The 14,515-nt window shown below is 38.8% G+C and overlaps 5 protein-coding genes across 5 annotated transcripts; 1 reads left to right on the plus strand and 4 right to left on the minus strand.

Moving 5' to 3' along the window:
* Positions 1-30: 30 nt before the first annotated feature.
* On the minus strand, positions 31-1,953 carry GCK72_007578 (uncharacterized protein; the record flags this gene model as incomplete). Its single annotated transcript, XM_003107128.2, has 6 exons — positions 31-118; positions 163-563; positions 615-1,136; positions 1,192-1,381; positions 1,430-1,710; positions 1,759-1,953. 6 exons carry the CDS (start codon positions 1,951-1,953, stop codon positions 31-33), a joined length of 1,677 nt encoding a protein of 558 aa, XP_003107176.2.
* Positions 1,954-2,342: 389 nt separating this feature from the next.
* Positions 2,343-4,278, minus strand: GCK72_007579 (uncharacterized protein; the record flags this gene model as incomplete). Its single annotated transcript, XM_053726308.1, has 6 exons — positions 2,343-2,514; positions 2,562-2,666; positions 2,718-3,025; positions 3,070-3,208; positions 3,920-4,221; positions 4,267-4,278. The coding sequence occupies 6 exons, from the start codon at positions 4,276-4,278 to the stop codon at positions 2,343-2,345; spliced, it is 1,038 nt and encodes a 345-aa protein (XP_053590502.1).
* A 1,790-nt stretch (positions 4,279-6,068) lies between these two features.
* On the minus strand, positions 6,069-7,460 carry GCK72_007580 (uncharacterized protein; the record flags this gene model as incomplete). The annotated part of the gene is made up of 7 exons (XM_053726309.1): positions 6,069-6,180; positions 6,226-6,264; positions 6,315-6,428; positions 6,480-6,781; positions 6,827-7,043; positions 7,094-7,404; positions 7,449-7,460. 7 exons carry the CDS (start codon positions 7,458-7,460, stop codon positions 6,069-6,071), a joined length of 1,107 nt encoding a protein of 368 aa, XP_053590503.1.
* A 1,387-nt stretch (positions 7,461-8,847) lies between these two features.
* GCK72_007581 (uncharacterized protein) lies at positions 8,848-9,516 on the minus strand (the record flags this gene model as incomplete). The annotated part of the gene is made up of 3 exons (XM_053726310.1): positions 8,848-8,968; positions 9,017-9,318; positions 9,364-9,516. The coding sequence occupies 3 exons, from the start codon at positions 9,514-9,516 to the stop codon at positions 8,848-8,850; spliced, it is 576 nt and encodes a 191-aa protein (XP_053590504.1).
* A 3,548-nt stretch (positions 9,517-13,064) lies between these two features.
* On the plus strand, positions 13,065-14,508 carry GCK72_007582 (uncharacterized protein; the record flags this gene model as incomplete). The annotated part of the gene is made up of 5 exons (XM_053726311.1): positions 13,065-13,162; positions 13,215-13,425; positions 13,474-13,652; positions 14,112-14,337; positions 14,389-14,508. 5 exons carry the CDS (start codon positions 13,065-13,067, stop codon positions 14,506-14,508), a joined length of 834 nt encoding a protein of 277 aa, XP_053590505.1.
* Between the last annotated feature and the right edge of the window lie 7 nt (positions 14,509-14,515).

The raw sequence follows: 14,515 nt of genomic DNA on the forward strand, positions 1-14,515 counted from the left end.
ATGGCACATGACATGTGAAGGCTGATGTCTCTATTTTCTGGGAACGTTGCCCAAATGTTGGTCACGGGAAGCCGAAGCGATTTTTCTTTTCTTAGCAGATGGTTCGGCATTCGCTTTGCTAAAAAAATACCATTGGATAGATAATTATTCAAATTTTCTTACGTTGGAAGTGAGCAAAGGCCTCTTTGATTACTATATCCGAGTTGACAATCTGATCCGGGAATTGCATTATTTTTCAAATCCCAAAACTTGAAAACACCTTCATCGCCCAACAGACAGAGAACAAACGGATCGACTCCTTTTTTGCTGGTACATCCGATTTGCTTTTGCAGAGGGTTCAACAGTTCCAGAAGTCCAACATGTGTCTCATTTTCGCGTTTCAAAAATTCCAAAAACTCATTATGATGGATTTCAGTCAACAAGTGATTCACTTCCTCCTCGATAGCCTCCGTGATCCCATTATAGAATGTTGGAACATATCTCCAAACGTGTCGAGCACAGGTCCATGAGTCATCCGGCCAAGTTAGAGAGTCTGCAGTAGTCGCAAGAGACTGCTTCCATGTCTGAAAAACAATCGGGATGGCTGGTCGACTCTTTTAAACGTGTCAACTCACCAATTCGTGCATATTGGGAATATGATATTTATTCGCTAACTTTTTCCTTTGAGCATTGACGGCATTCAAAAACTCTTCGGAATTTCCAAAATACGACACGTTCTCGGGATCTTTAAGGGCACATAATCCATTTTCACGTTTGTAATTCGCAGAGCACTTCAATTTGTGAGTCAAATCTCGAGTCATACTGGCAGTGTTCGTCGCAAACATTTTGGGAGTGCCACTTGGACCAATCAGACAAACTTTTTTGTATTCTCTTTTCACATTTTTTGCAGCACACGCAATAACTTTTTGGAGAGGGATCAGAAATTCCAGTGATTCAAGAGAGGCAGACTCGAGAAAATCTCGCCTTCCGTTTGAATTTTTAGAAAAGTAGTCATTTTCAAGACTAGTTTCGAACTCCGATGATGAGTTATACTGGAAAGCGGGCAATATCCAATATCGGAAATTCATTGTCGATGTTGGCACGCCATTGGTCAAGTTGAGTGATTCGAGAACTCCAAGAAGCTCCTTGCTCCAAGTCTGAAACCGTTGAGCTCATTTTGAAAAGTAATTACTAATTTTTAATATTGCTTACCAATTTGTGCATGTTTGGTACGTTGAACTTATCAGCATATTTCTTCCTGATCTCATTGATACCGTCGATAAATTTCTTTTCCGTATCTTTCAAAACACACAATCCGTCATCGTTCTCATAGCCGTCTAAGCAGTCAGCTCCAGGCTCACTAGATCTTTGGAATTGCTGATAATTCCATATGAAGAGTGTTCTGAATTAGAGATGTAGGTAAAATCTGGTTAAATAAAAATCTGCTCACTCTGGTCCCAATATACAAACTTCATAAACACACCAAATGAACCGCTGACGTGGAACGAGAAACTCCGGTGCAGAAAGTGTGCGTCCTCTGTTTTCCGTAACTAACTCTTCTTTTTCTCGGTCACTTTTCTTCATAAACTCATCTATATCTGATCTGAGTTTGTCGTTTGCGTTTTCATAGCTCTCAATTATTCCAAATCTAAAGGTACGTTGTTCTTCTTCTGGCGGAGCGATCCACAAGTCGAGGTGTTCGTTCACATTGACCAAGTTTTCCGACCAGATCTGAATTATAAACTCTCAATGAATACAGGTTTTCGACCAGTTCCTTACCAGCTCGTGCATGTTTGAAACATTATACTTTTTGGCGTAGTGGCGTCTCAAATTGTTCAAATCCAAAAGGAAACTGTCGGGTGGCCCTGGTGGAGGAGCAGCAGTTGTCCACTGATTTACTTCAATTGTTGTGGTGCGCTCTCCATAGGCGATGACAGCGGGAACCAGGAGTAGGAGCGATAAATAGAGATTCATCGCAACTTGATCAAATTTCTTCGAACTGAGGAAATCTGCGAATTCTCACTTCTTATATACACCCCTCCTTATCTGATCAAGATGTTATCAATAGCTTATCAATCTAATCTTTCCCTTATCAGTTGAGTTTTTTGGAAAAGTTCATTTTGATACCCCACCGATAAGATCTCAATCAGATAAGACGTGGTGTATATAAAAATGGCCGAGAGTTCACGGATCTTCTTAAATTGAAGCCTAATCAAATTCGAATAGGAATCAAAAGAATGGATTAAGAGACTAGCGCCATGTGCTGATTTCAGATCCCTCTCTGCAAAGGAAGCTTTGTTTTTTGACAGTTCAAACAGGATGATAAGGAATCGTTATTAATTAAATATTTATTACTGTATCTATTAGTTCAATACTGAATGAAACCATTTGACGATAAGAAAACTGAAGAGAAAACGCAATGACTGTGTGTTTCCATTTTCGAGAAGTGGCTCCGGCTCTGGCTCCTCAGTTGATGCTTTATTTCTTTCTTCCTCAGCCATTTTTCTGTAGTCAATGATTGGTTCTTGAGTTGGACTGTAAAATGAATTTAAAATTAATCCTCGATTTAGTATAAAGTTTACATTTGCACGATACATAGGCCATCTTCATTGTAATAGCCTTTATCACACTTTGATCCAGCAGCCGACTGCGATTGAAAACTCGTATCAAATATTGTGAAGTTTCCTCTGAAATTATACATAAACTACAAATAGTATTTAGAGTGTCATTAAGCTAACTCTGGACCCATCAAACAAATAATAAGAGTTACTCTTTCGTCCTCTTTCCGTCCACAAGCAATTGTTTTTTGCAGAGGATTAAGAAATTCCAATCTGTCCATTGTGTCTTTGTCCGATAAAGTTTTGACAATGTGATCATTTTTTGCGGTTCTATTCATTTCGAAAAATTGAGTAACATCCGCTTTAATATGATAGATAGTATTGTCATATGTGTTTAGTGCTCCATATCTCCAAGTTTTCTTAGCTTGAGCCCTCACATCATCCATTCCGAGAGGCTCTAAAACTTCAGCGAGCTTGTCGTTCCAAGTCTAAAACATTTAATTTGTGATAGCAATACGTAGTTATTCCTCACCAATGCATGCATGTTGGGAACTCTATACTCTTTTGCATAATGTCTTCTTATCTCGTTGATATCACTCATGAAATCCGACTGACGTCCAAAATAAGATTCTTCTTCTGGTTTAATTGCAACACAAATTCCACTATCATTCCTGTATCTCTTGTGACAACTTGATCCGGGAATTTCGCTTGATTTTTTAGAATAATCGAACATAGTGAATTTTCCTCTAAAACTTTCAGTCGTACCTACTATATATACTTTTAACCTACTCTGTCCCTAACAAGCATACAAAGCTAATATCATTAGATTGACGAATGCATGCAATGAACTTCTGAAGTGGATTCAAAAACTCTAGGCTATCCAGTGTAGTGGCAGATGAATTTCTGATGAATAATCGCCTCTCTAAAGGATTTTTCTTAAAGAAAGTGTTTAATCTTGGTTCGATGGATGGTTCGATATAAGAATTCAATTTCACATATCTCCATGTAATACAAGCACGCTTAAATCCATCATTCCAATCCATGTTCTGTAGGTTTTTCAGAAGATCATCACTCCAAATCTGAAAATTGTTTTTCGTCCAATATTGAAGATGTCTCTTACCAATCGATACATATTAGGCACATTATATGTCTTTGAATATTTCTTCCTTATTTGATTAACATCCTCGAATATATGTCGTACGTTTCCATAATATGATTCCTCTTCTGGATTTTTTGCAACACACAACCCGTCCTTGTTCTTGTATCTTTTATGACATTTTGATCCAGGTATGCTTGTAGATTGACCAGTTGTATCGAACATTGTAAAAGACCCCATGAAAAGTTTGATATTATCAGTTATTTTAGTCAGTTATGTGACTCACTTAGTTCCCACTAAACACACAATAAAGACCGCTCCTTTTTCAGTTTTTGGAGTACATCCAATGAATCTTTGAAGCGGATTGAACAACTCCATCTTTTTCATCGAACGAGTGCTACCGTCTTGAATTTCTTTGTTTATTTCCTTTGGAGTTTTTTTCCAAAAATCGGTTGCGTATTTTTCAATATCACGCAATGAGTACAAAGGAGATTCAAGAGAAGTGTATCTCCAAGTTATACGGGCTTCTGGCCAGGAAACACTCCAATCGAGACGATCGAGAATAGTGAGCAGGTCCTTACTCCAGATCTGAAAACAGCCGTTATCATTTAGTTATACCGTTCATTTTCTTACCAATTCGTGCATATTTGGCACCTTATATTGTTTGGCGTATTTTCGTCTTAATTTGTTCAATTCCTCGCGAAAATTGTTTGAAGTTGTGAAATTGAACCAAGGAAAAAGTTCCGCATTGATTGCAACGAATGACAGAAAAATGAGAAGCGATTGAAGTAAATTCATCGCAGTCAAGTTTCTGCCGATATTTTGCTCGAAATAATGTCAAGCTGACCTTTTCCCTCATTGAATGAGATCACGCAGATTAAAAAATATATATGCCCTCATTTTATTGGTTTATTAATATAAAAAACAAAGACAAGGGCTGTGTCGCGTGAGTGTGTAATTCTTTGAAAAATTATTTGGTTACTATCATTTTCAGCTCATATATCTTTAGCACTTCGCCGATCCCGTTTAAGGAACAATATGCTGTTCAGGATATTTTAAAATTCTACTCTCGAATTCATTGTCATATGCTATATTATATATAATAGTTTATTCATCTTTTGTGAGAGAAAAAAAGAACCGGGCAAAAATTATAAGAACAAGAAGGGGTGAATAAATATGTAAGATGAGCTATAGGACCCGCAAAGAGTCCAGCGCTCAAATTTTTGGAAAAATGGTCTGTAAGGGTAGTCGGCGGAGTCGAAACGCAAAAGTTTGTTCGGTTACGGTTTTAGGGAAGAAGGGCACAATTTTATCCCAGGTCGAAAAGTGTTTATGGAGGATTGAATTGTTTTTCTTACCGCAAAGTACTATTGTATATGGGAACCGGGGGGATAGCGCGGGTTTATATATGTTCGGCCTATTATTTAATACGCAACTTCTATTGCTTCCCCATGTCCTAAGTCTGATTCTAAACGGATCAAGAACATGCAGAAAACGCTAATTTATCGTTGTTAGAAAAAGTTCCGTTTTGAATACATCTCCTACTTTGATTGCCTCAAAATGTGTGGATTGGAATTACTGAAATACCGCATACTTACAGCCGGCCTCATTTCCATGTTCAAAATATAGTGTCGAAAGAAATTTTTGACCCTCATGCGTTATTTACTACACTTTCGATCTTTAAATCGTTAGGGAAACATCTTTACTACAGTTAAAGTATCTTGCGTAATACAACTAAACCTAATGCTCAATACTTGTTCAACCGTTTATAAACTTCTGGAATTCATTGTCTGCCGCCACTTTTCCTGTCAAAATCTTCTCAATAGCGCCCTTCAATGTAAAAATCAAAAAAAAATCGAATAATTTAAATTGAGGTGATCATTTCTCAAACGGATCGTAGATCAAGTTCAGGTAAAGGTATATCAAGACAAATCTTTGAGTCGGATTCAGAAGCTCCAGATCGCACTGTCTAGGTATTACATTTCTTGTGTTGCCAGTTGGAGTTTCATACAACTCTAATTTAGCGTCTCTCCATGTCTTATATTTGATACGTTATAATTACTGGCGAATACGGGTCTGAAATTGTTCAATTCCGGAAGAAAATCGTCGGATAGTGAGACAAAAGAATTTTCATTGATTGCAACAAATGAAAGAAAAATTAGAAGCAATCGAAGTAAATTCATAGTTGGTAATTCTGTTTTGGCTCTATCCAGTCGATATGCTCTCAAACTGTCCCTAACCTTTCTTAATATAGTATTGTTACTGTAGAGTATTTCGGCAGAAGCACGCCGGTATAATTTTTTTTGTTGTGTTTTGTTAGTTGAACGTTGTTCAGCTATATCAATTGACAGAAATTATTTTGGTAGCGAAACCTATTCCACTATAAAATTTTCAAAATACAAATTTTCATTTCATCATAAACAAATGCCAATAAATCAAAACGCAAAAAGCCAAGAGACCACGAAAATGACGACATAAAACTTGTGAATCTGGTTTCCCGCACTTGCCACTTGAGGTGCTGCAGTTGGCTTGGTTTTTTGTGGAGGACTGGAAAAATGAAATATAGACAAGCCATTGTTTTGAATATCTTACTTTTCAGGATTGAAGGATTGTTCATCTGGTTTTTCAGTTCTGAAAATAAAAGGAAAGAAATAAAAGTTGAAGAAATATATAAAACTCACGTTGTTGTGGTTGGAATCGAGCATAAACCATTATATTGTTTATAACCATCATCGCACTCTAGTTCAGGAGTATCATTCGATAGACGGGTGGAATTGAGGTGTGTATAGTTACCTCTGAAATTCAAAACGATTCCTCATAATGACAAACTTCAAAAAAAAACTCACTCTGGTCCCATTAGGCAGACTATAACCATGCGATTCCCGTCGGGTTTCGGGCCGCATCCGATAAACTTCTGACGAGGATTCAGAAATTCCAGTAACCAAACAGTTTTGTCAACCTGTTCATCGATTTGTTTCTCCTGACTCTCTACACTGTCCTCAAAGAACTTTTTCAGTTCATATTCAATATAAGGTTTTTCGCTGTAAGTTGTTATAGCCGTGTATCTCCAAGTTGTTTGTGGTGCATCTGGCCGCGGGTTTGTATATTCGAAGGATTCAAGAGTTTTAACCAAGTCTTCACTCCAAATCTAAAAAATAACAACTTTTGAAACTTTGCTTTCTCCATTAATTACCAATTGATGCATATTGTGAACGCTGAATTTATTTGCATATTGCTTTCTTATTTGATTCACGTCTTCAACAAAGTCTTCCTGACTTCCTTGATAAGATTCATCCCATCGGCGAAGAGCAACACACAATTTTTTGTCGTTCTTATATCTTCTGTCACACTTTGAACCGGGAACATAATTAGATTGATTTTTGCTCGTATCAAACAATGCCACTCTCCCTCTGAAAAAGATTTTTTCTTAAAAATAGAAAAGGAATTTAATGATACTCACTGTGGTCCTAGCAAACAAACTTGCACTGCTAGATTGGTTGACGTATCATTTATTAAAGCACACGCGAAGAATTTCTGAAGCGGGTTGAGAAACTCCATAATGCCGAACGAGTCGTCATCATGCCCATTGATGTGATCCTGCTTGCCTGCTTCACCGTTTTTCCCTAGCAATATGTTCATTTCTTTCTCAATATTTAGCTCTGCGCCATCAAAAGAGTCGACTCTTGTGTATCTCCATGTTCTCCGACTTTCGGGCCAATCACCATGCCAATCGAGAGGCTTGAGAATATCAAGAAGTTCCTCACTCCACATCTGAAGTCTTTGATATTCAAAGCCGTATCGCGATATTCACCTACCAATTCATGCATATTTGGCACGTGAAAGCGATCAGTATACCACCTTCTTATTTCGTTAATGTCTTCAATAAAATTTTCCCGGTGTCCTCGATAAGATTCCTTTTCTGGATTATTCGCAACACATAACCCGTTTTCGTTTTTACAGGGTGCGGCAGAATTACCCGCACAAAAGTTTGGCGCCATAAAGCAAGGCGATTGACGCAATTCTGGCGCGCGTATTATTTAAATTTTTGTTAATTATTTCATTTTTTATCATTGTGCCAAATTTCAGATTGATCGGTTTTGTTTTAGGTAAATGGCACCGCCGAGTCCACATCGCTCTTCTATTTTGAACCTTTTCAAAGCAGGAGTCCCTCCGGTTGACATTATTAAACGGCTCGGAGTCCCAAGTAGAACCGTCTATGATTCGATTTCTCGTTTCAAAAAGCTTGGCACGTTTTTGGATAGATGTGGGAGAGGCAGAAAACCAACAGTCGTGACTCCAGATCGGATTAAAGCTGTGAAAGAGAGAATCAGAAGAAATCCACATCGGAGCATCAGAAAAATGGCGAAAGGTATGAAAATTAGTTCACGTTCGATGGGAAGGATTGTCAAAGACAAGCTGAAACTTACCTGCTACCGTGTAAGAAAAGCAGCCATTCTCTCGGAAGCTACAACCAAGAAACGGCTCGAAAGGTCAAAAAAACTCCTTCAGCGCACGCGCAATGGTGAACACTTGGTGACAGTGTTCTCCGACGAGAAGCTGTTCACGGTACAGGCCGAATTCAATCCTCAAAATCATCGAGTACTAGCTGAGACATCTGAGGAAGCTTTTGCAAACGGAAGGACCATTCATCAAGCTTCTCATCCCGCTAGTGTGATGGTTTTTGGAGCAGTGTGTGCTGATGGCAAGTCACCATTGCTTTTTGTCGATCAGGGAGTCAAAATCAATAAAGAAGTCTACATTTCGCAGATTTTGGAAAAGACACTTCTTCCCTGGGCCCAGAAGCACTTCAATGGACGTCGCTGGGTGTTCCAACAAGACGGCGCACCAGCACACACTGCCAAGTTGTCGCAACAGTGGTGCGAAACCCATTTGCCTGCGTTCATCCCGAAGGACGAATGGCCACCGTCCTCGCCAGACCTCAATCCTTTGGACTACTCCATCTGGGGGGTTTTACAAAACAAGGTCAACGCTAAACCCCACTCAAGTATCGAGGCGCTGAAGAAGACCCTGGTCAAGGAATGGGACGCTTTGTCTCCGGAGTACCTGCGTGCAACCATCGATGCCTACCCTAGACGTCTTCGTGCTGTCATCGAAAAGATAGGAGGTCGGATGGAACAATATTAGCTGATAATTGTTGATATGGTCATGAATAAACTTTTTGTTGATTCCCATGGTTTTCTGACTTTTACTTTTTTAGATATAGCACTTATAGCTTGTGCGGGTAATTCTGCCGCACCCTGTATATCTCCTATGACATTGTGATCCAGGAATGCTTGTAGATTGACCAGTTGTATCGAACAGTGTAAAAGACCCCCTGAAATGTTTGACATTATCAGTTATTTAAGTTAGTTATGCGACTCACTCAGTTCCTACTATACAAACAAAAAGGACCGCTCCTTTTTTGGATTTTGGAGAACACGCAATGAACCTTTGAAGCGGATTGATCAATTCCATCCTTTTCATAGTACCAGTACTACCGTCTTCAATTGCTTTTGTCACTTCCTCTGGAGTTTTTTTCGAAAAATCGATCGCATCCATTTCTATTTGAGACAATTCAGCCTCATAAGATTGGAAATCAGTGTCTCTCCAAGTTATTTCGCTGTATAGCCAGGAAGCACTCCAATCGAGAGGTTTGAGAATATTGAGCAGATCCTCACTCCACATCTGAAAACAATGCTTATCTTTGAGTTTTATGCTTAATTCTCTTACCAATTCGTGCATATTTGGCACATTATATTGTTTGGCGTATTTGCGTCTCAACTCGTTTATGCCCGAAACGAAATTGTCCGGTGGCAGATCCTCCATTGTTGTCGCAATGATGGAACATGGCAACAAGACGAAGAGTGGTAGGATTAAGAGCATGGTTGAACGATAGATCAAGTTCGATATGTGCGATTTTGCAGATTTACTCCTCTTAAATACGAAACATCTTATCTGATCAAGATTTTATCGATTGTTTATCAAGATGTCCTTTTTTTTATTACACGCGAATGTACACGCGAATTATAAATTTAAATTGAACTTTTAAATCTCTCAAAATAAAATGTTCATCAGCTTTTCCAGTTTTCAGGATGTGTTTAGGATTTCTTTTGTGTCAAGTTCTAAGCTTTAAAAAATAAAAACTTTGGTTTCCAGCTTTCACCTAATTTTTCAAGTTTTTTAGACTATAAAGCAACTGTAATTAACTAAAAGACGGTATAAAATGTATTTTTTTAAATGTAAAATTTAACTCTCACTTGCGAGTTGATACTGTTTTATAATCAAAAAACATGAAAAAATGGGTAAAAGTTGAAAACCAAAGTTTTTTGTGTGAAAGAATTTAATTAATTATTTTTCTCAAAACATTGGTTTTTAACTGGAATTATGTTTGTTACGCATTTTTTTCGCTGAGAGCTCATAGAATGCAACCGCGAGAATTCTCTATAGAGAATTCCCCCGCAGTAGCCTTCTATGCAGTTTACCTCGTTAACGATCAGTTAAAGGTTTTTAATGCCGACCTCGTGTCAAGCTTTTATCCTTGAGTAAACTGGTTGTAGACTAAACCGCGTAACTGTGCATTGGGTCCTGCGTACCTCTGAACCACCTACAGGGTGCGCCATAAATAGTGATATACGCAAAAAACCCGATAACTTTTTTCAAAAACATCAAAGCATCTTTTCTTTTAACAAAAATTTATTCATTCGGTACAGAATAGATATTCAATGATGATTTTCGATCCGTCCTCCTTTCTCCTGAATTACAGCTCTCAATCTCTTCGGGTAGTCTCCACTACGGCACGCAGGTAGTTGACGTCAAGATCATCCCACGCCTTCAGGAGGGCAGCCTTCAGAGCATTCAAATTGGCATAATTCTTTGTAGAAACTATCTGGGTCAAATATCCCCAGACAGAATAATCCAATGGATTGAGGTCTGGTGAGGACGCTGGCCATTCCGATGCCGAGATGAATGCCGGAAAATTGTCTTTGCACCACTACTGAGTACTCTTGGCATGATGGGCCGGTGCTCCGTCTTGTTGGAATGTCCAAAATTGGTTTCCGAAATAGGATTTGGCCCAGGGAAGAACTCCAGCTTCAAGAATTTTTTCTCTGTAGTATTCTTGATTGACTTTGGCTCCAGGATCCACGAAAATCAAAGGAGTTTTACCATTTGAGCAGATTCCACTAAAAACCATGACAGAAGCTGGATGGGATGTGTAAACGTAGAAGGACTTTGCCGTATCCTTCCGTCTAAAGTACAGAAAACAATGGTTAACAGTTTATTAAGGAAGGCGGAGAGAGCTCCAGATGGGCTGGCTCCCTCCGTCCTTCAGTGTGATCAGGCTTGGTCGAGGTCGGGAAATCGGGATACTCGATTTCTCGGTTTTCCCGACTTTTTTCGGGAAAATTTCCCGACGAGAATTTTCCCGAAAAAATTTTTCGAGAATTTTTCCCGACCGGGAATTTTCTCGAAAAATTTCGAGAAAATCGGGAAATTTTTTGTAACAGTAATATTCAAAAGTTTGAAATTTTCCATTTATTTTTACAGGGTTTCAACCGATTTTTGAACAAAATACTTCTCAATTTCAACCTACGGTGCTCCAAAATAGAAAACTATTGAGTGCTGAAAGTTTTTCGAAACTGATGTTTCTCCAGCAAAACGTTTAATTGATGGGGTACCAATCTCGAACTGTGAAAACAAGTATACATTAATGAATAAAAATAAAATCTATCGAAAAATATTTATTTTTAAGTCATTTGAAGTCAGTTTGACAAAATTCTCGAATTTCTCGAAAATTCTCGATTTTCCCGAAAAAAAGTTTCGAGAAAAATTTCGAGTACTCGATTTCCCGAAAAATAATTTCGAGAAATTTTTTCGTTCTCGATTTTCCCGAAAAGTTTTTCTCGACCAAGCCTGAGTGTGATGGAACTGAATAGAAGTTGTAATTCTCGTGAGGCGTGGCACCGCGTGCCTTTTCTTCCCTCGTCTCTCTTACTCAAGTGCACCCACGCGTGATGCGCGTGCCACAAGAGTGACGGAGACTCGGGCGATAGAATAAGAAAGGGACCAACGACCAAGAGGCCGAAGACCCTTTCACAGATGTCTTATTCAGAATTTTTCCATTCTGGCATGCTGTCCGATAGTCTCTTGCTAGAATCCTGTTGTTTTGGCCGTTCTTGTTAGTTTCGATAGTGAAAATTTTTTCATCCGTAAACACAGTAGTCAGATGACTGCCACTGTGCGTGCCAAGAAGGAGCTCCCCATTTTTTCATTCGTAGCTGCTTATTCTTTTCAGTCAAGAAGGCGCCTTTTTGTATACGATATGGTATCATATTAAGCTTCAATTTCACGATTTGTCTCATGGTTGTAGGTGACATATTGAAGCCTGATGCCATCTTTCTTAGGCTTCGCTCCGGATTTCGTCGAATTCTCTCTCGGATCGCTTTGATCACAGGTGGAGTCGAAATACTTATCGGGCGACCACTCCTCGGAAGGTCCTTGAGTGTACCAATACGTTTGTAACGATTGATTGTCCTGTGGACAAGCATTGGGGGCACTCCGAGCTTCTCAACAATCATGGGAGGGGTCATTCCTTGACGTGAACAGTTAATGATGGCGGTACGGTATGGAGAAGCGGCCGTCATTACCTTTAAAATTAAAATTAAAACCTGAAACTTTGGGAAAACAAAAACAAACAAAGAAGGAAATGAAAAAAATAATTCTGTAGCGCCACGCCTTCTGTGCATGCGTCAGAGCTGACGCAAAGTTGCATATCACTATTTATGGCGCACCCTGTAAATAAACAGGAAACCACCGAGACGTGTAGCTTCCCTAGTCGGCTAATAACAGACGGTCTTCTATCTCTAGAAGGGGCGGCCACATATATTATATTTACAGTAGAGTATTGTGGCAGAAGCACGTCGGTATAATTTTTTTGTACAGCTGATAATATCAAACAGGGGGTCTTTTACACTGTTCGATACAACTGGCAAATCTACAAGCATTCCTGGATCGAAGTGTCATAAGAGATATAAAAACGATGACGGGTTATGTGTTGCAACTAAACCAGGAAAGGAATATTATAAAGGACGTGTGGAATATTTTATCGACGACATCAACCAATTAAGGAAGACATATGCTAACCGCTTCAACGTTCCGAATATACATCAAATGGTATGTGAATTTCTTCGGTATGGTTTCAATTGTTGTGAACTTTCAGATATGGAGTGAGGACCTTCAAAATTCTCAAGATTCTCGATTGGAGTGATTCCTCCTGGCCAGATGCTGGGAAAATTTGGCGATTCTCAGAAATAATAAACACGTATGAGAATGTGGAAGATCTTGTTAGAAAAGAAATGTACGCACTATCGGAAAAAAATTCCGATCAAAGGAAAAGTCATATCGATGGTATGCGTTCTAATAATTACGGCGTTATGGAATTTCTCAATCCGCTTCAAAGATTTTATGCGTGTGGACCAGTAGTTCATAAAAAAGCAAATGCAACAAAGACAGTTTGCCTGGTTGGACCACAGTGAGTCATTAAATCAAAAGTTAACTTTTCGAGATTATTATATCATTTTTAGAGGAGAACTGACATTGTTTGATACAACTGGACTATCGGAGGAAATTCCTGGATCAAAGTGTCATAGGGGCTATCAAAATAATGGAGGAGTCTGTGTGGCAATAGATTCAGCCAATGAGAAGTTCTATAATCCCAAATATTTTTTGGAGGATATTAATCAAATACGGAAGGACTACGCTCAGAAATATAGCGTGCCAAATATGCATCAATTGGTAAGAAAACAGAAAAGTTTATTAACAAAATAATTTATAAATTCACAGGTTTGGAGCAATGAAATTTTCCAATTTCTGGACACTCTTGAGTACACAAACATTTCGCAGCAGTCTGGAAAAATATGGAGGCATGATTTATTCTTGGGATCTGCTTACTTCAACGCGTTGAGTGATTTCGAAGGAATGAATGATCCTTATTTCAAGAAAAGCACGAAAACCATGATACCGTAAATACTGTATTATAACGGCACCTGTAATAGAACGGCACCTGTATTATAACGGGACCCCATCTCTACTCAGAATCCCTTAAAATGTTTATCAGGGGATTTTTTCTCGGTTCTGATTAGAAGCAACGTGTTTGGTCACTTCTAGATCAGCAAATAGAAAGTCCAAAAAGGTTTTTTGTTCAATTTTAATGAGTTTCCGAAACCACAAAATTTCTCTCGGAGGCAGTTGAAAAATATAACGGCATGCCGTTATAATACAGTATTTACGGTAACTACGTTTCTGGACACTACAACTAGTGACAGCTCTACACTGGATTCTCTAGAATTACTCAATCCGTATCAGAAGTTTATCCAATGCGCACCAAAAGTAATCGGGGGCAGTACAAAAATGATTTGTGTAATAGGACCCAGGTTGGTCAATCCAGATTTCTGATACGTTGAGATATTTATTTTTTCTAGTGGAAAAGCCAAGTTGTTCGACATGGACACAGTCAGCAGAGCGAAAAACGTGGTGGGATCGCAATGTGCTGCAAAGTACACCGATGAAGATGGATTATGTGTTCCAGAAGACTCATCTAATAGTAAGCTTTCCTTTTTTGGGAATCCTACAGATTTTGTGAAAGATGTGAATCTGATGAGAAAGACATATGCCCATAAATTCAATGTGCCGAACATGCATCAGTTGGTAAGCTTAGGACAAACAATCAATCCCAAAATGGCTGATGCATTATTTCAGGTGTGGAAAGATTCTCTTGTCTCAATTGCAAAGTCTTTTGACGAATCCCGTTCTTCTCCAAAGGCTCGAGTAACTTGGCGTTATAAAAACAGTTTATTCCGGGATCAAAGAAGCGATTGAATTGGAA

This window comes from Caenorhabditis remanei, chromosome II (genome assembly GCF_010183535.1).
Source record: "Caenorhabditis remanei strain PX506 chromosome II, whole genome shotgun sequence".
Taxonomy (NCBI): domain Eukaryota; kingdom Metazoa; phylum Nematoda; class Chromadorea; order Rhabditida; family Rhabditidae; genus Caenorhabditis; species Caenorhabditis remanei.